At 39.1% G+C, this 20,806-nt stretch overlaps 1 protein-coding gene across 2 annotated transcripts; it reads left to right on the top strand.

The window, feature by feature from the left end:
* Positions 1 to 968: 968 nt before the first annotated feature.
* On the top strand, positions 969 to 20,580 carry dtna (dystrobrevin, alpha). Of its 2 annotated transcripts, XM_072364558.1 has the most exons (23): positions 969 to 1,054; positions 4,813 to 4,880; positions 6,274 to 6,354; positions 6,446 to 6,659; positions 7,003 to 7,088; positions 7,602 to 7,756; positions 7,853 to 7,958; positions 8,449 to 8,615; positions 8,833 to 8,957; positions 10,245 to 10,328; positions 10,537 to 10,605; positions 12,633 to 12,728; positions 13,458 to 13,539; positions 13,837 to 13,934; positions 14,412 to 14,525; positions 14,686 to 14,782; positions 15,640 to 15,663; positions 16,091 to 16,250; positions 16,351 to 16,440; positions 18,201 to 18,285; positions 18,513 to 18,606; positions 18,737 to 18,775; positions 19,367 to 20,580. In XM_072364558.1, the coding sequence occupies exons 1-22, from the start codon at positions 1,038 to 1,040 to the stop codon at positions 18,752 to 18,754; spliced, it is 2,130 nt and encodes a 709-aa protein (XP_072220659.1). In that variant the 5' UTR covers positions 969 to 1,037; the 3' UTR covers positions 18,755 to 18,775; positions 19,367 to 20,580. The 2 variants fall into 2 exon arrangements, with proteins under 2 accessions (XP_072220659.1, XP_072220660.1); XM_072364559.1 differs by lacking the exon at positions 15,640 to 15,663.
* The last annotated feature ends 226 nt before the right edge of the window (positions 20,581 to 20,806 follow it).

Below are 20,806 nucleotides of genomic sequence, written 5' to 3'. Positions count from 1 at the left end.
GTGACTTCTCACAGTTTGCTTCTCTTAGTAAAAGCAGGCTCAATAACAGTGTGGTAAACTACATCACTGGCACCGGCAACCATAAATTTGTAGCTGCTCTCAGGGTCCAAAAGTTTTTGCCTTTTTGCTGCTGAAACCATGGTGATGATCAGCAGGCGACAACAAGCGGAGGGACCTCCAAAAGACATCACTAGCTGGCACCAGGCAGGCAGAGAAAACTTGTTTCGCTATCTGCATAGTCTTTACTACAGCAGTAAATTAACCTTAAGCCTGTCACGCAGCTTTGTTTTTTCCTGTCAGACTATGGTCGCCAGTGTGTAGTTTACAGTCTTGTGATGTAAAAATAACTCTGGTCAGTCAGTGGTAACAGCTGCGTTGAACTGTCCCGAGCCAGTCAGACAGATTGGACTGTAACTCAAGTAAGTGCTCGTGTTTGGATATGTTGTGCCAAGTTCATTGCGGAGGACATAAATCAAGAGCACTGACCTCTATGTTTTTTACTGAGCTGATAAAGAAATAGAATCAAAAATGTAAATATTGGACAAATATGGCTTTTTCCCCTAGTTTTCAGTCTGATATTTGGCCAGCACAAAGTGCTGTGTGACTCATTCCAGTGTGACCCTTGGCAGTGCTTAGCCCTACCAGTCCCTCTGTACTCATGATGGCATGAGTTAACTTGTTCTTTTAAGGGTATTTTTTTGTCCAATACTGACATACTGTGACAGTGCCACAGAGAAAGAGTAATGTTTGCTGGGTAGACGCCAGGAGTGAGGTTTGGGGTCTGCAACTAGAGAGCTAGCAAAGCTGTTCAAGAATGTGGGGCCTTCTCATTTGTAGTTAAAGATAGAGGCAGCACAGACTGTATCCTGGCTTACAGCTTCTAATTTCAGATATCTTCTGTTAGGCGCGTCCACACAGGTAGATTTTGTTGTGCTGCTTTCTTGTTTTAAAGGAAGTTCGTTTTTTGGGCGGCTGTATCACGATGGACGACTTGGCTTTTTAATAACACAGCTCAGCTAAGGGAAAGGAATGCGAACATGGTGCTTTATGAAAGGTACGCTGATTATATTTTTCCCCTTGCAGACGCACAAGTTGTATTGGCTTTGCTGGTTTAATATAGCTCTTCCAATAGATTGTATCCACCTCAGTTATTTCCAAGACTGTAAAACAGGAGGGCGAAGGTCACATAGCTGGCACTCAGGATGTGTTTGGCTGTAATATGGGAGAGGATATCAATGGTTATCTGTATATGTTTGTGCACTTTCACGTTCATTCACTGTGTAAGTGATAAATGGGCCGGAATATCCATTACTTTGAAGATGACATTGGACTAGTAGCTGCCTGCAGTAGTCTGACATTGCTGTGCATCTAAAACTGCTATTTACCGTTGTGGCTGCATTCATCATTGCTTTGTAACTGATGTGAAGCCCATTTATTATTTGTGCTATTGCACAAATGTAATCATCCTTACATAAAATATACAATAAAAAGCAGATGACTTTTGCTTTTCAGTGAATGCTTTGCTCTGCTGTATTAGGACAACTGATCCTTAGCTTTTCCTGCTGTGTGTCCTACCGGCTATGGCTATGCTATGAAGTAATTTACTGAAATACTGCATTTAATTTTTTTTATTTCCCGTCAGTGTATTCACCTCAATCTCATTCCTTGTCCCTCCTGGATTTCTTGAATGACTGGCAAGAATTATTGCAGCAATAGAAAAAAAAATGTGCCCCTGTTTACTTTCTAACAACAGGTGAACTTTTTTCTGCACTGTGGGTTTTTGCAGCACAATATCTGGGTCTATCAATTACTGTCAGCGTGATTTAAAATGGCATGCTTGAACGGTCGTCTTGCAGTAAAAGTGTTTTTTGAGCACAGCTCGCCCAAGAAGTGCAGCTGTGCTCCCAGCTATCAGTCCACTGAACGTTATCTCATAAAAGATATTTACTAGTGAAAGAACTTTTCTCTTCAAACTTTGCTTGTATGCAGTGGGAGGTGTTATGTGTGTGTGCATGTGTGTGTGTGAGAGAGAGAGAGAGAGAGAGTGTGTGTGTGTGTCTTTACGATTGGAGCGGAGCGGCTGGGATCTTTGCTGCCATAGCAACAAACCACATGACTAGGTGTATTAGATTGCCTCGGACAGTGTGCAGTGAAGCATAATGTGAGCATTCTTTCTGCAGCTCTGCCCCTTTCAAAGAATTGTCTTTGTCTAACTTAAGTTTTTTTTCTTTTTTTAAGCATGCATTTCTGATAACCACTGTAGTGTGATAGATTCAAGTTGTTCTTGTCCCTAATCTAGTGAGGTTAGCATGTAAGTAGCAGGGCCTGAATAATCTGTTGTAGGGCACTGGAGCAGAGTAAGGTGTGGGCCCCTTTTAGTCCCCTTTTTGGCAAAGTCTGCACTTCCAACACCAGCCAGTTATACTCCAATTATACTCAAAACACTGGTGTTTTGCTGCCCTATTCAAGGACTAACTTAGCTGCCTTTCTGTTGCCTTTACAAACACAAAAACACAAGACCAGATGTGGTAGGAATGCAGCAAATGGTGTGCTTTTTGCTCTCTTGGTGGTGTATCCAGCTAAGTATGCATATTAATGATGGAGATAGCCGCTGGACCTAAAAAGTGAAGTTGATAAGGAAGTTCTTTAAACCTGCATTGTTCCTTTGGATTGTATATTTGAAGTGCTTTGAGGTGACATTTGTTGTGATTTGGTGCTATATGAATAGAACTGAATTGATATTTGAATTGAATTGAGGGGCTCCTCCATTGTTGCAAAAAGAACGCTGTGAAAAAACAGTCTCAATGAACTCAATAAACACTTTCTTTATGAGATTTTGGTAGGAATGACAGGTCCCATCATGCTTTCCTCATATCCAAGACAAATTTATAACAGAAGTCTGTCTGAACAAACACATTTCACTGACATTTAGGGGTTCTCGGATACCTTAATTTATATATTTTTTAAAACACAATGTGCAAAGATTACTCACTGCACAAACCACAGAGTTTATTGCAGGTGAAGGGAATGTAGGAGTTGCATGCACACATCAAGATTAGTAAAGGAAAGGAAAATACAGTCAAAAAGGAAGATTTTGTTGCAAAAATAAACACAATGAACTGGAGGAGTGAGAGAGTTGATTTATCTAACAGGAGCGTCCCATAAGATGGACACAGATTAAGATAAACAAAGTGGCCACCTGTGCATCTTTCCCTGCAGTGAGAGCAACATTGTGGATGAACATTTTTCTCTCCTAGCACCAGTCTCCTCACTATCCCACAGAGAGTTTGCTACAAAGAGCAGGTGCACTTCTGCAGTCCTCTCCCTCTGTAGACAGGTTACAGAGTATAATTCTACTTTTTCAGCTACGTCCTTTGAACTGATCTCACCAACATCACAGAGAAGAAAGGGTTGTGACAGAGAAAAGAGTCTCACTCATGAGGAGGTGAGCATTAATGCCTGTCCATCAGCTAGAGGGATTCCTCTTATGTTTTGATGCATTGAACCAAATAGCTTGGCATTAATTTTTCAGTTAAAGGTGCTTTTTCTATTTTTAAAATTTTTAATATTTTCTATCCAGGTGCACTCTTAATCACTCAGAATGATTAATTTCAACAACGCTTAGAATATTTATTTTAGTTGAAAAATATTATAGTGTCAGTCTTCTGCAGACCTAGTTTATGTACTCAGGTGCTCAGTAATTTTTTCACAAGCGTTCTTCCATACAGCACAAAACTCCTTTTGCAAATTTGGCGCCCATTAGGGAGTGGCTACCTTGTGAGCTGCAATGTCCTACTGGATTAGTGTGAATAGTGCTCTCAGAATTTACACCTTCTTGTCCAAATATGCCAAACTCAAGGCCTTAAAGTAACATCTGGGGCTAAATCCATATTTCATACAATATGTGTTAGCCAAGACCAAAGTGTATGTAATCACTTAATTATATCAATTTGTTGGGTAACATTTTATGCAGAAAGTAATATATGTGTCAATAGCGCATTGACAAAAGCTGTCTGTCAGAGTTTAATTAGAGTGATGGTAATAATTGTGCTATTTAGAATATTTAGAGATCTACACAGTGATAGAAGAAGACCAATTTTTATGCGGTGTCTCATTGATCATCAGCTGGTGGCGGTTACTGACTTTTTGTGTGGGCCTTGCAGCCTTAAAGGGGAACTCCGGTATTGTTAAACCTAGACCTTATTTCTGCCGTTTATCTACTCACAGAGAACAGTTTGGCGAAAGTCTGCATCCGTCGGAAGCTATTTAGATAACTCTCTAAATAAGGCATTATCTGTCTTTATTTCACCAATACTTTAAGACGAATTAATGAACAATAAACGTATTTCATGCCAGAAATAAGGTCGAGGTTTAAAAATACCGGAGTTCCCCTTTAAGTTGAGATTCTGCTTTTGTCTACTCTGTCTAAACTTCATTTAAAGGGATTAAAGGTCGCCTCTGTTTGAAGAAAACTGTCATCGTTACAATTAAAATGACAGATTAGCTGAGCAACACTGGAATCAGGTTTTGCTTCTAATAATGTATTACAATAAAATGATACAATGAGTACACGGTGAGTTTTATCTTTTCAAACTGACGTAATGGTGAGTATTTGAAAGATGAATCATACACAGAACATTAGCAAAGACTCTGTAAAACCTCTGGGGAATACGGGGAAGTTTAGCAGTTAATTTGTTCACAATAAAACTGGAAGCATCAGAAGGAGCCTACTCTGTGACTGAACAATGTCATAATTGAAACTAAATGCTGAGGCTTGCAAGCACTGACATTATTTTCTCTCCTCTTGATCAGAATGATTGAAGACTGCGGGCAGAGGGTTGACAACATGGCAGATAGAAGGCAACTGTATGTCGAGATGAGTAAGTGTTCAGGGCCACAGCTCACTGTGATGTATGCTGACTGTTTCACTCACTGACCATAAAAGTGACAAATTCTTCTTTATAAGTTTCATGTAAAGCAAATATCATGGAGATCAAGTGTCCCCACTAATGCCAACTTGACTGATTTTAAATGCTGACACACAGAGCTGTGTCACTCACACAGTATGAAGGAGGCACGCTTACAGGTTTTTTTTTTAAATGCAACCTATTTGCAACTTAGAACAAACTGATATTTTACATATTTTCTTTTCCCAGAAGGGTTTATTATAACTAGAGTTTATTGTATTTTCATCTAGTCTAAATAAGTGTATTATCAGAAATATTTGACAAAATCAGGGTCTTCTTTCACAAGTATCCAAAGAACTTGGTGAAACTAAAAGAAGGGTCGTTTTTCCACAATATTTTCCACAATTTGATAGATCTGATTCACAGACTGATGATGTTGTTTTCTTTATGTTCCTCTAATCTTTTCTGATATTTAGCTCTAATTCCTTTTGGGCTGATTTAAATTACATTAGATAAATCATTAGTTACAGTTATTTGTATAGCAATTAATTGCCATCTAATACTTCATAATCACGGAAGCCCACGTTTCCTCCATCTGTTAACTTTACCTGTTCCGTAAAAGTTAAACCTATCTGATATTTATTGAGAGTGAGGTTACGACCCAGACAGGTCTTCCATACTTTGAGACAACCTTTTAGATACCCAGTTATAGCAAGTTTAGAGAAATAATGACTTTGCATCATGTTCACACGAGAAACGATGCTAAATTAAACGTCCTCAGAAAAGAGCATATATACATGACAAAGTCATGACACAAAATATGATTGCGTAATTAAGACTTGAATCAGAAACTTTTGGAATAAGTTAAAAGAACATGAAAAGAAACTAAGCAGATATGTACTTATTCATGTGTGGTATTTGGTTGTTTCATCAGTTTATGCTTACACCATTATATTTGGTGTCTGCATTATTCATGTGTGCATTTATTTAATACTTACATAGTTATTTATGACACATTATACCAGTGTATTTAAAAAAATGAGAATAAAAATAAACAGATACATTGTTTGAATTGTTCACAGTTATGAGAACTTTTCATCATTAACTAGTGAAGCAAATACAAGCATGAAATAAAAAGTATCTGAGAACTGAGAATTTAGAAATTGTCTGAGAAATGATTGTCCTTGGTCATGGATCTTGAAAACAGTGATCTCTGATTGAAGATAGGTACAAGCAGGTGAACCCTTTAGGTCTTAAAGGGATATACACACAAAGGTCTGTTTTTAATGAGTTCAACTATTTGGGGTTTCCAGATTTCCTATCAGCTCACATTTTCAGTGTTAATCAATGAGTAAATGTTCCTCAGGGGCTCAAGATTTGGATTCCATACGGTTGTCAACGTACAGAACAGCCTGCAAACTTCGATTTGTGCAGAAGAAATGCAACTGTGAGTCTGAGGCAGAGTACGTTTAACTAAAACACTTCACTCACCGTTGTCACCCAACAAAATGCTCATGTCGTGTTTTCCCTGCTTCCAGTGCATTTGGTAGACATTTGGAATGTCATAGAGGCTTTCCGAGAAAATGGCCTCAACACCGTAGACCTCAACACTGAGCTCTCTGTGGCTCGTCTTGAAGTGGTACTGTCCACTGTCTTTTACCAGCTGAACAAGCGCATGCCCACCACCCATCAGATCAACGTGGAACAGTCCATCAGCCTGCTGCTCAACTTCCTGCTGGCAGCCTACGACCCGTGAGTAACATGTTACATGACAGTCAGCGACTGTTAGTGTACTTGCACATAGGAGGTTTTGACGTGAGCTAATGAAGCTTGAAATGTGAACGGGGAATGTTCCTAAAGAGGAGGAAAAATAGACTATTTCCTTCAATAATATCACAATAGGCAGAAGTACAGTAAATGTTTCTTTGTGAAAAGAAAAGCCAAGCTCAATGCTCCTTAAATCTGATGATCATTCTAATGGAAATGTGAATTTAAAAGATTATATATATACTTGTCCTCATGCAACTGGTCAATTTAAAAGAATCTATGATCATAATTTAACTCCTTTTGTTGTTGTTGTTTATTGCTATTTCAGGGAGGGCCATGGCAAAATGTCTATTTTTGCTATAAAGATTGCCCTGGCAACCATCTGCGGAGGGAAAATTCTGGATAAATTAAGATGTAAGAAATTTAACTAATCTTTGTCCTACTTTTGATTGTGAGAAATTACACAATAAAATACACAAATCTTCTTTGTAATAAATCAGCACATTGCCTTAATAAACTTCACAGTTTCTAGTCTAAGTGATTTACTAAGTAATGTAATGTGTTACAATTTATAATACAGACTTATTGCTGTCTGTGTTTTCGATATCTCTGTCTGCTTAGTGTGTTTTTTTCTGAGAAAGCAGCACTACTGGCCTGGTTCCTCATGGCCAACAGAAGTCATTATTTGTTATTTGAAGGATAGGGTTTATTACATAAGCTACAAAATCTGTGGGAGTAGCAGCTTGCGAGAGAAAAAGAGGAGGGCTGGTGTATTGTTACAACTGATTATTATAGCTGCTTTATTTTGATTTGTTTTCCCAAACAAGTGGGATAATTGCGTTGTGTAATTTTGTAATTAACCAACTGTGGTGGCAACTGACAATTAGTTTGATTAATTTGTATTATGTCTCTCCTCGTTGTTTCCAGATATCTTTTCACATATATCAGATTCCTCTGGAATAATGGTACACGCACAGTTTGACCAGTTTCTACGGGAGGTTCTCAAATTACCTATGGCGGTTTTTGAGGGACCTTCTTTTGGTTACACCGAACAAGCTGCACGAACATGCTTTGCACAGCAGGTAGGGGTTCATTAACCAAAGCGTATAATATCAGTGACTGTTTTAGCATTGATGTTTTGCGTGAATTTCACTCTTCTCTGCACCGAACGTCAATAGAAAAAGGTCTCCCTCAACACATTCCTCGATACGTTGATGTCCGACCCGCCCCCTCAGTGTTTGGTGTGGTTGCCGCTCATGCATCGGCTCGCTAACGTGGAGAACGGTAAGACAACACACAGAATATTTAATGGGAAAGCTCGCGGGCCTGGGAGGATGTAAAGTTCAGCTTTGCATCATAATCACACAATTAGTCAAGCAAACATACACACCATGAAAAATGCACACGCGCACCAGCGGTGAAGATGAACTGCGGGGACCTTACCCAATGTTTACGAGTGCGCATGCTTGTGTGTATCTGCGATGCCGTCATCGTCACAGGCAACCTCCATGTGAGCAGAACAAACACCGTGACATGTGCACACACATATACAGCTCATTCAGCTCTCCTCTCTGTGTAACGTAAGAGGAGTGTTGTCAACAGAGCGCGCTCAGTGTCTCAGCACATCTGTCCCTACAATTAATTGAAATGCATCCTCTCCTCACTGCAATGTGCAGAATATCTGTGTTTACAGTCACATCTGTTTGTACGTGTGTTTGTGCACCCATGTGCATGTGTGTGTATGTGTGTCTGGCCCCTCCCCTCCTCCCTGCAGTCTTTCACCCGGTCGAGTGCTCCTACTGCCATACTGAGAGTATGATGGGCTTCCGCTACCGCTGCCAGCAATGTCATAATTACCAGCTCTGTCAGGACTGCTTCTGGAGGGGGCATGCCAGCGGTTCCCATAGCAACCAGCACCAAATGAAGGAGTATACGTCATGGGTAAGGAAAGGAAAAGGGGAGGAGGGGGAGGGGAGGTGCAGGCTAAGAGAGGTGTGTCTGCACTGGACCAGTCAATGTGGCTATTTTTGTTCTGCTTCACCATGTAAGGATGCTTAATGTTCGATGCTAGTGACAGCATTACCGTATTGATTTCATGTATTTTGCCAAGATGCTAAGTGTCCTAACATTTGGCATCTCACTTTTACATTTCACCTAGAAATCCCCTGCTAAGAAGTTGTCCCATGTCCTCAGTAAGTCACTGAGCTGTGCATCCAGCAGAGAGCCCCTTCACCCCATGTTTCCCGAAATGCCAGAGAAACCTCTCAACCTAGCTCATATTGTGTAAGTTCATCTTCCATCTTTTTTACCTTTCAATGATGAAACTGAAGGTTCGGTAGCACAGTCAATGAGTTGTCTTCATCTTCAGCTATTGTCCCTCAGCTGCTAATGATGCTGAAGCCGACTCAAAGTCTGAAGTGATTCCAATCAATCTCTCAGGTCAACTGATCAATGAGGTGTAATTATAGCCTTGGGGATGATGGTAATCCGTGACAAAGCTGCTATATTTTTCATAGACTTGCCTTTTGTTTTTGTGGTAAACAAAAAAATACCTAATGGATGCATAGACTGTCTTAGAAACTTGGTAGTGCCAATGTAAGGCCTAATGTTTCATGTAGTTTTACACATTTCTTTACTATTAATAATCCTGTCTTTTACAGCAATTTAACAGCTTCAACTGGATCCAATTTAGCACAAAAATACCATATTTGCATATATTTGGTTTTAATATTTGGTTTAAACAAATAAACATATTTTTTACAAAGACTCTTAAAAACTTTAACATTGGCTCATATTATGCTTGTTGGTTTGTCTCTGTCCTTCAATGTGTGACGTAATGTTTTTGTTCATGTAAAAGTTCTTTAACATTACAATGGAAAAACTTTACACCAGAGGGTAATAACCTCTCAGTCCCTCAGTTTGCATTAGTTGGACCATATAAACTACACCACCTTCCTATTGTAAAAGAGAACTTTAAAGAAAAAGGAGTTGAAAGAACATACTACTATATTTATGAAAGGGAATATCTGCGTCATTAATTTGTACTTCTTCCCTTACAGGGAAACATATTGACATATTTTTTTTTAAAAATATGTTTTACATTTTAAATCCTTTTACCGTAAATGTCCTTTTGTGTAATCTTGTTTTATACTACCGTGCCGACTGTAATAAAGTATTTCTTTCCTTGTTTTTTACCTTCCTCAAAATAGAGACACGTGGTGAGTTAGTTTTAATTACTCAACATTTCACTGTAGATTTAAATCCTGTGTTGTCAAGTCATTTACCAACAGTCACCGTTGTAAACTGTCTTAACACACGCTGTGTTTGTCAATTCACTGATTTGTTCTTTCATCCTTGCATGTTTTCATTCATGACACACAACTAATCGCATATATTGCCATATAATGATAGATACATAATTGAATGAAGTGTAATATCATATTATACAGTTGAAGGAAATGCACAACACTCAAAGAATGAAGCACAGAGGAATCACCCACTTTATTTTACTCTTTAAAGTGCAAAGTTGCCGTCAGTTTGACTTAAGAATTACATTTATCTCCCATCCAGGCCACCGAGACCTGTGAATCTCACCAATGACTACTCACTCTCCCACTCCATGCCTACATCAGGGAACCCTTACTCCACCAAAAAGTGAGTACAGCCATGCTAACAATGGATGCCCTGGATTTCACAACAGATCTTTTCAGTCTGTGTTCCCTAAAGGCCATGTGCCCTGTGACCCACACTGTCTTTTATTTTCTTCCCTTTATTTGCCAAAGGGTGTGTATTGGTGTGTTTGAATATTTCTGTGTAAATTCTGTGGCTTTTTTGAGCTGAGTGGTAATGGCTTGCCTTGCAGCAAGAATAATGATGTTGGGCAGAGAAAGCCCCTGACGGGGGCTGCTCCACATCTGTTGAAAGGGAAAGGGTAAGTGACACAGGTGTGCACATGAGAATGCCTCTCTACTGCAAATGCATGTGAACTAATATAGATGATAATCATAAGGCACTGACTCGAGTGCTCGTGGTCCTCAGAAAACTATTGGTTTACATTGTTGCGCTCAGGTTTTTTCATGACAATTGTTTGCCATTAGTTTTGAGTGTCAGAGAAATGTCAGAAATGGGAAAACTAATATAAGCGTCATTGAATGTTATCTTTATTGTCAACTATCGCTCAAGTGTTAGCAGTAAATTCCCAGGCTCATTGTTTGTATAGTGGTTTACTTATTCCGATGAAATGGGATTAACTTGTTTTTCAGTTGCTATTACTGTTGTTCTTTGAAAGATTGATTTTTCTAGTGGAAAACACTGGAGCTCCTCTGCACCTGCACCTTAGTATCGGTGTTTATTTAGGGAACACTGTTCCCTTTCATTACACCTTACAGAAAAACACATATATAATGCGATGAATGATGGGCAGTCTTTAGGTCAATCTCTACATATGCCAGAGTATCAGACATTGCGGTTCTGTTCTTTAAAGGCTGACAAAAATGATGTATTACTGGGCTCTCAGGAGATGTGCTCAGCAGAGAATCGGGAATATACCTAATTATCATTCTTTAATTGGTTTCAGCTGACCATTTTATAACAGGCTGTAAACATGTTTTTGCTGTAAAATTGGATATTTAAGCACGGGGCGGTCTGTTTGGATTGATTCAGTTTTGAGGTTGGCCATTAAAGTGGCCATGGAATTCAGTTTTTGGCACTTGGAAGTTGCTGCTTGATTTAGCAAGGTTTGCTGCGCTTTGGCAGCTCTCCGTTTCATACAGGCATCTATTTGACTTTGAAAGTCAATAACCTCACTACTTTACACAGACAAGTGTGGTGGAAAATAAGAGGAAACAAGCTCCAGACATTGTCACTTTCTCTGTTTGTAATACACTTTATTAAGCTGTTTTGGTATGATTTTAGCATGATATAATGCCTGTAACTTTATGCATTGAATAGCCAAGTTTGAGCATTTCTTTTCTGTTTAGTATTTCCAAAATAAAGAAAGTGCTAAACTTAAACTAATTCTTATAGTATATAAGAATGATAATTGTTGTTAATACTGTTGTTTGGCCTTCAAAATGCAACAGCACAGTCTTTAATCAAGATACAAATAGCAGTGGGGTCAGAAATCGATGTATTCCTGCCCTAATTTATATTACATTTATAAGTAAAGTCAAGATATATATTTTAATGTTGTTACACAAGTGATGTTACATGATTGTTTACATTTATTTTAAGATAAAAGAATAGAATATTGTTTATAACCTGAGTAGCACGTAGTAAAAACAACCAAAACCTATTTCTTCTAAATTATGAGGCCATGTTGAATATGTTTAGCTTACTGTTTTCTCATACAGGGCCACTGGTTATTACCTGAATGTTCACTTTAGATATCAGCTTATGCAACTTATTAGCTTGTTGGCTTCTAGAAAATCTTTAAATGGATAAACATCTTTTACTTGTATCTTATACTGAACTGACTAACTCTCCTCTGGCTGTGTAGTGCTTATTAATAGTGGTTGGCATGGTTGCTGTATTAGTTTATGAGGCGGATGTAAAGCTTATATAATTACAGGAGCTGCATCAAAAAGGACAAGGTCACTGTGCATGCTTTCACATCTTGTTGGTATTGAATTCTTAATAATGTAAAATTACTTTTGATCATTTTAATGATAAAGCTGGAGGATAACTGCAAGATGTAAACAGTGTTGCTTTGGTGTCTATTTTTCTAGGCATGTCTTCAATCGTGCTCCTATTCTTCATCAGGCGTGTTCCTCCCAAACATAATATGGCCTTGTTTCTCTCTAGCCACCCATGAATAGCTGCCACTCTCCACCTCTTCTCTTTTGTTATGTCCTTTTCTCCTTTAGTTTCCCGTCCCCTCTCATCCCCCGACTGTCCCTCTGTTGTCACCTCTGTAACATGACGTTTTCTTTTACTTTGTGAAAACCTGCACCGTTTCAGGTTGAAGTACAACCTCGATGTTGCTGATAGGCTTGCTGACGAACATGTTCTCATTGGCCTCTATGTGAATCTGCTTCAAAACAACCGCAGAACATGGTTAGTTGGTGTGCTGCTGTGTTTGCTGTACACCAGTGGAAACAGTGTGCTCTGCTGAACCGCCACCTCACAGCCTTTGCCCTAACCTTGAATACTTCTGAGTGTGTTACAGCCCTAATGCTGCATGCTGTCAGACGGTTTACAGACTGGTTACCATGACCTTTGTGAAATCATTATCATCGCTCGGCAGCAATAACAAGAGTACACATGGATGTTGAATATACCACTCCTCTAATGTATTAAATTGGTCATTGAATGAAAATAATAAAAGAAAATGTGACCCATAGTTAAAAGAGTTTAGTTTGTTTGGTCCTGGAAATGTTGTCACTAAACATTTTTTAAGTAATACTGAAGATTAAGCTGGAAATATGATATATTCTCTGACATATTAATATCAAAATGCCAAAAGTGGTATGTTTGTATGATTTGATGGTGGTCCCTCACTTCCATAGCTTGTATCCTACATTTGCAAATACAAATCAATTAACCTTTTTAACCACATTTTCATACAACCAAATCAATTCATGCTTTTTGTGGTTTTGAATAGCTTAGCATCCTTTTGTGTGTCTGTGCTTTAGCTCATGTGACAGTGTCTTGACAAACTAAAAAAAACGCTCGAAAACAAATTAAACTTTCTTTGCTATTCTTATGCATATTCTGTACGTGCAGAGTCCTGTCTTCTTATGGATGTCATGTTGTGACTCCCATCTCTATTTTCCTCTTTGTCAGTTTGCTGGAGAGCAGTAACCATCAAGATGAGGAGCACAGTCTCATTGCCCGCTATGCTGCTAGACTGGCTGCTGATGCTGCGGTGAGATATACAGTATATAAGACATTTATTGCACATAAATGTGAGGGCAGTGCCGAAAAACCTGTCCTTGATGAGAAAAGGATTTAACATATGTTGCTACTTCACTCCTTTTAACTGTCAGGGTGGTGATAATTCTTAAGCAGAGCTGTATTGCAGTTCATGGTCCGATCAGGTCTTGATGGATGGCCGGTGACTTAACTGCTTTGTTGCCTCCTGTGAGATATGAGATAACCTAATGGATGACATCACCTAGAGGTAAAGCCAGCTCACGTGATGCCTCTTGCTTGGTTTCATCAGCAGGCTCAACACCAGAGGGTCCCCACAGACCTCCCCTGCTCTCTGGATGCCAACAAACAACAGAGGCAGCTCATTGCAGAGCTGGAGAGCAAGAACAGGTTAGGGTTGACTACCCCTCTGGGCCTGTTCAGTTATCATCTGTTGAATGTCACTTTTATAGAATAAAAAGATCTTGAAACAGATCTCAGAAAGAACTCATTTTTTATATATGTTCATATTGATATAGATTCTTTAGCGGAAAAAAAGAAGAAAACATAAAAGTAAATTACATTTCCAGCATTGATAAGCAAAGAAAGCAGCTGGTGAACATGATTTAAGATTCATAGGAGGCTGTGTGATTCTGTAAATAATCATAGTGATACTATGTCCACAGCATGTTTCTGCTGCCCCCTAGTGTGGAAAAAACAAACTTTTTGTAATAGGCGTAAACACTTTCAGATTATCATCAGGGAGGTTCTTTCAATATGTGTACAATAGTGGCAAAATTCAGATTCCAGGTTTTTCCATTTAACTGATGACGTTATGCCAAATACTCAATGTAATGTAGTGCTTGCGTATGTTTGTACTGATCACAGAGAAATCCTGCAGGAAATCCAGCGGCTGCGCCTTCAGCACGAGGAGGCATCCCAGCCGCCACCCGACAAGGGTCAGCAGAACCCCACCCTGCTCGCTGAGCTACGACTTCTCAGGTCATATTCACTCACCAGATGCAAAAATCGGTTCTGCTGCATTTGTAAGACGATATGAGCATAATGTAAACAAACAACATGTGTTGCCTTCTGCAGATGTGCTTCTTTGTTGGCACGACCATGAAATCATGTTTTCATCAGAACGTGTTTCTTCCGTTAGGCAACGCAAAGATGAGCTTGAACAAAGAATGTCTACTCTGCAGGAGAGTCGCAGGGAACTCATGGTGCAGTTGGAGCAGTTAATGATGCTTCTCAAGGTACTACAGATGTGCTTTCATTTATCTGAGTGCAGTGAAGTTTACAGTTTACGCGTTTTCATCATCACTGAAGGAGCAGATATTCTGTTTCCTGTTTGGTGCAATAGTGTTTTAGTTTAGCTTTAAGCTTTCTTCTTGCAATGCTTACACTGAAAAACGTGTAGCTTTGCACTATAGCTCATTAAAAAAAAAGAAAACAGTATTTATTATCATTATTATTATTGTTATTATAATTCTGAAGCAGGTGGTGAACAATATGGCCAGATGATAGATTTTCCTGGATTTATCATTTCTCCCAGCTTTGGGGAATCACTCCAAAAAAGCAAATGCAAGACATTGCAGTGAAGAATTGAGAGTAATTCTGCAGAATCCCAATCAGAGTCTTTAACAGCTCCAACTGAGATATTTAGTCTGAAACAGTTTGTGTGCTGTGATAACGTATTGGTCAGATTCATGCCAGCGTTTGCTGTCACAACTGCAAATATCACATATTCTGCAGCATCACAAAACTGTTGAATTGTTGAGCTGTTAATCCCTTTGAAATATTGTTCATCGAAGTTGTTGCAAGCACCAGTTCTGGGTTTATGATTATTTATTACCTAAAGAAATTTATTACCTAAACCGTTAATGTGAATATCTTCAATTTTCTTCTGTCGGGGGTTCCTTAAAGCCCACGTAAACAGCTCACCATACTTGCTTAGGTGGAGAAAATATCAATGTAATTTGCTTTAAAGGATCAATATTAATCCATTAAACTTGCACGAGGGAACCTCATGCTTACCGCGTCTTTGTAGGAATTCATACTGGATTTTAGAATGCGGTGGCTGTTTTATGAGCTGTGAAATACTGTTTTTCAGCTGGAAGAAGAACGGAAACAGGCTGTAAGTGTCTAAAGTGTGACATGGATGCACGTGTTCAATAAGTACTTTTTTTTCTTGTCGGTTGAACAATTTGTGTACAAAACCCGTCTTTTTGTGCAAAAAATAACTCAAATCGGCTTGTGGTTGGGTGTGTAGGAATCATTGGAATGTGTTCCAGGGAAGGAAATGTATTTTAACAGCATATGGAGTACGTGTGAACTATTTTAGTAGCTTTGCTACTCCACATTTTTAGCATGTGTGAAATGTGACTTATCGTTTTGTTTTTCCTCACAAAGTTTAAATTAGCCTGTACGTTGAACTAAACCTCCACAATAGTAAAATAGTGATTCATGTTTGTTGCAAAGCTTGTGGTGTTTGCTTTAGTAATCATTTTATTCTCACTGACTCCTTGCTCAGTTGTCATTAAAAGTGCCTGCGTGTTCTTCAGACTCAGGGTCCTGGCTCTCCACGCTCTTCACCCAGCCACACCATTAGCCGGCCGATCCCCACACCAATCCACTCGGACTCTGCTGGCACCACCCCAACTCACACACCTCAGGACTCACTCATGGGCGTGGGAGGGGATGTTCAGGAGGCCTTCGCTCAGGGTAACACAGTGGCACAAGTTTTGTTTCCTGTTGGAAGCTGTGTGTAAGCTGGGCTTCTTGTCAATTTTTTTAAAGAATTGTTTCCGTTGTATTTGTCAAGGTCCAAGGAGAAATTTGAGAAATGACCTGCTCATTGCTGCTGACTCCATCACCAACACAATGTCCTCACTAGTTAAAGAGCTCAATTCAGGTAAAAACATTTTTTAAAAGCTTATGTTTGCTGTCTGAATTTCAAAATGTCAGGGGCCAGATGTATAAAACTCTATAGTTTGACTATGAGTAACAGAAATGTCCATACACATTGCTTCTGCCACATTTATTAACCAAGCTGTATGGTTCTCCTTTATAAATCTTAACCACTAGGATATGGTGTTAAGACCCATGGTCTATATTCTTGGTATTATAACGCTGTGCAGTTCCCTGTCCGGGATTGGTCGGTTTTCCCGCGCTCCACCTCTTTGCGCCTGGCTGCTGCTCCTCCAATGGACCGGTCCTCTGTCGGCCACACGAATCAGCAAGGCAAACACATCATATTTAAACTTTCATCGGTTCAGTTGGCAGCTGTCAGCCTTTGTGTTAGCAGCTTACCACTGGCTCTCTTTTTACTTTTGCATTGATAGTCTGTAGACGCTTGTTTTAGAAGCTTTGGGTATATTACATTTCTCGTGAGAAGGCCCTTCTAAGGCTGGTTTCCATTCTGCTAAAACTCTTCACAGTATTTTGTTTGCTTGAGGCTCTTACTAGTGTATTTGGAAATAGGACCAGGGGGTGGGAGGTTTTAATATCAGTCTTTCCCAGACAGTCTCATAAGTTTTATTCTTGGGGTCTTCCTATATTATATCAGGTTTTTGGTTATGTGTTATTTTCAGCCAAATATTTTTGTGAAACTGCTAGTTTAGTTTCCTCTTTGGTGATATTTGTTTTGAGTAGCACCTCTAGTCTTAAAGATCCAGGACAAGCTGCTAACACAAAGGTTGACCACTGCCCACCGAATGTCAGGCACACAAGGTTTCGATGTGATGTGTCGGCCTTGGTGATACATGTGGCAGACAGAGAACCGTCTATTGGAGGCACAAAGAGGTGGAGCAAGAGAAAACCAGCCGATCCCAGACGGGGAATCGCACAGCCGAGGACAGGGGCCAGATAATCCCGGACGGGGAATCGCACAGCCTCGTAGTTCTAAGAATCTAGACTGTGTCTCACAACGTATGGCCATTTTTACATTTTTATTTAAACTTCCATACACTGTTGACTTGAGCTGTATTAATATGCGCTTACACTATTTTTAGTGTAAGCTCAATTTTGGAAAAAAAAAAGAAAAAATACACATTACAATTTTGGTTGGACCAAGGCAATCTTTTTTTTTTAACTAGTGTCACATGAACACACTCACTATTTGTTTACAACCCAACTAAATAGAAATGACAGTGAAAGTAACTGCGAAGAAGATTAGTCACATCATTAGAGACATCATGTTGGAGAAAAGGGAAACTGGTTTCAGTGGTGGAACGCAGACCAGAACAAAAACTGCTGACTGGGAAAAAAAGAAACAAAAGCAACTCTAATTTAAGCGAAAATGACCCTGCATGGGTTTGTATTATAAACAAGGCAACATTGGGACTACGGGTGAAGTACCGGCAACTCCTGCTTCATCTGCAACAGATGACTGAATAAACCTGTAAATCTGGTCAGTCGTCCGTGTGTGCAGATTATCACACATGGACTTTTTTTTTTTTTTGAACCACTTTATGCAGCCTAATCAGGGCACAAGTCAACTATCATCTTGTGCCAGAAAATCAAGATGATCTCTAAATGTTGGTTCTCTTCTTTAAAGTCACATTGGTAAGGTATTCCAACATAGCCAGTTATATTATTTTGATAACATTCTAAATCAGAATGTATTTCACTAGAATATCATTGTGTGCTGTTTTAAAATCTACTTTTGCACAGGGGGAGGAAGTGAGACTGAGAGCATCGTGGATTCCGACTTTTTGGCTTCAACCTCTTCCGATTCTTTCTTCACTTATAAACCAAGGTACTCATCAGATACGTACACTGTGGGAGGACATATTGTATCATAAAATGCAAGAAGTGGCCTATGTGTCTCTATATATTGGTATTATATACTCGACATTATTTGGTAGTCAGTAACGATGCAACAGTTTAGTGTAGAAGGTCCCTGAGGTGAGACTTCTTTCAACTATGCATACAGTTAGGTCTTTGATTCTTTTACTTCATTTTGAGCTGTTGGTTATATATCAGACCTGCGAGCTCTGCAGAGGAAGAAGCCTTCGAGAACAACCTGGAGCAACAGCTGGAGGATGAACTCCAGTTGGAGACAGACACAACATGCATGGTGAGTTACAGCTTTCCAAGATCAGAATGAAAGGAGACGCTTGATACTGATTGTGCATTGTGAGTCCTTACAAAACTTTTTGTCAGAGTACGTTCTAACCTTGTTGTTTATCTTTAACGCTACTGTTCAGGTGACCCTGCAGCAGTGACTGTGGAGGTCCAGGGGACTGGTAAGTTAACTGCTGCTGTCGGTTGTTGATAGTTTATAGAACTGTTTAAAATCAACTTCTATTCTATTAAGCTTATCATTTTAACATTCACCAAAATCTGGAACATCTGCTGGACGATTGAGCATTATTTAATGTACACATTCATTCAACTTGCAGATAGAAACAGTAATTAAAACGCCACATCGCAATTCTACAGCCATTTTGCCTTCTTTAAGTGTTGGTTTTACATCCTCCGCAGATGTCTGACTCGTGTTTGTTTTAACACGTAGATCATCATCGCAGTGTTTATCATTGTGTACTTTGTTTTATTTTTGGAGAAAGAGCTTACTCACAATACGTGGTCAAACATCCTGGAAAAGCGCCATTGAGCTTTCGGAATACTCGTGATATTATGTTTGGCTCTCTCGAACAAGAATAGCTCAGCCAGGTTTCTTCCCAAACTATGTTCACATATGAGAACATGTAAGTGGTATTCTCCAAAAATCTGACAACTGGGCATATCAAAACACCTTTCGTGCCATTTTAAGTTTACTACGTCGAGGAGTTTCACTGCAGGCTGTTTTTAACTTGATTTTTTTTAATTTTTCACAGGTGAGCAATATGAAAAGCAACAATAGTAGAAAACACTGGAGGAGACAACGCTGGGCCGATAATACACAGCACTGAAGATATGGAGAATTTAAGTTTCACTAAATCCAACCATAGAGTACATTTACGTAAAGATATATTTTTTATCCAAGCACATATTTAAGGTAATACTGTGAGCTGATGTAAAGAGATTAATTACTGAGCTGTCTATTATACCACAGGTGCCATAAAAACACATGATTTGGAGTAATTATTTCTTAATTTTTATCCTTTTTATATGAGTTGTCTAGCAAATACACTGTTAGCACAGGGTGGTAAACCTCCTTTCAAAGTCTGATGTTTCCAAACAAAGTGAACCAGGTTTGAGTGTTCACTGTCACTTGATTTATGATGATAAAGTTTAGAGTTGAAGATATGAAATGAAAAGATGTTAATTGTTTTGTACGTATTACTTTGGCCAGGCTACAGGAACAAATTGAACACTATTCCATATATTTCTTACTATTGCTGTTGAGTTGCTTTTGTATTCTTTTTTTAAATATTTTGTTCTTGTCTAGGTTTTTTTTTTCTGCAGGGTGGAACTGGCCCATTGGATATATTTGTTTAATCTGATATGTCAGTGATAATAATGCACACTGCCTTAGCTGACTGGATGACCTCTTATTGCAGTTCATTCTGCCTGTCAATGCAGCATGTAGCGTACAACAAAACAGACCTGCAACAATGCTGGATGTCTTCAGTGAGGTTACATTTTACTGAAAGGGATGCTGGGAGGGCAAACATGTACAGATAGGTAATGATATAAATGGCCGGTTCTAATGTCTGTAGGTGTTTTACAATAAAGTGGAAAAGAGGTGACAAAGAGACAGCCTAATCGCTCAGATTCAAAGGTTTACACTGGCACGGGCATTGAAGAAATTGTGTTTACTGTCAATGGTTTATGAATTAAGGTTCAATCATGGATTGATTGATCATTTAACATTGTTTCAACCGTTAACATCAATGCTCTCACACATTTTTTTGTGACTTCCACACCAACACACATACAAATCCCTGATGCTTCGTGTGAGTGTGTATAAAACTTTATCCAGTCACTTTGGTAAAAGTGGCGAGCCCATCTAAAATCATAAATGTGTGAAATATATCTAGTTTGACTTTTGAGCAAGTTCATAGCAGTGATTTTGCATGGTGGTGACGCATAATAAAGTGTTGACACAATATCACAATTTTTGCCTATGAACTTCTTTTTTCTTTCTATTTCCATTCCAAAATGGCACACTTCAATTGGCTCAGTTTGGCAGTGCACATTTATTATCTGTCATAAATGCACTGTTGACTGCCCTCAACCTATTGTCGAGAATTCATCACAGAGAGTCACGATCTGAGGTAACATAAAGGCAGCCATCCAGGAGTGACTCATAGTCCCATGCATATTTAGAGGGA

Source organism: Leuresthes tenuis, unplaced genomic scaffold (assembly GCF_036924035.1).
Source record: "Leuresthes tenuis unplaced genomic scaffold, fLeuTen1.0.hap1 SCAF_14, whole genome shotgun sequence".
Classification (NCBI taxonomy): Eukaryota; Metazoa; Chordata; class Actinopteri; order Atheriniformes; family Atherinopsidae; genus Leuresthes; species Leuresthes tenuis.
The sequence above is the reverse complement of the archived record's forward strand: the minus strand, read 5'-3'. Positions and strand labels throughout refer to the sequence as shown.

Excerpts from the sequence above, each read along its gene's own strand:
- dtna (XM_072364558.1), top strand. Across the intron at positions 6,660-7,002 it reads CTGCTGGCAGCCTACGACCC|GGAGGGCCATGGCAAAATGT; the intron begins GTGAGTAACATG and ends TTGCTATTTCAG. Across the intron at positions 8,958-10,244 it reads CTCAACCTAGCTCATATTGT|GCCACCGAGACCTGTGAATC; the intron begins GTAAGTTCATCT and ends TCTCCCATCCAG.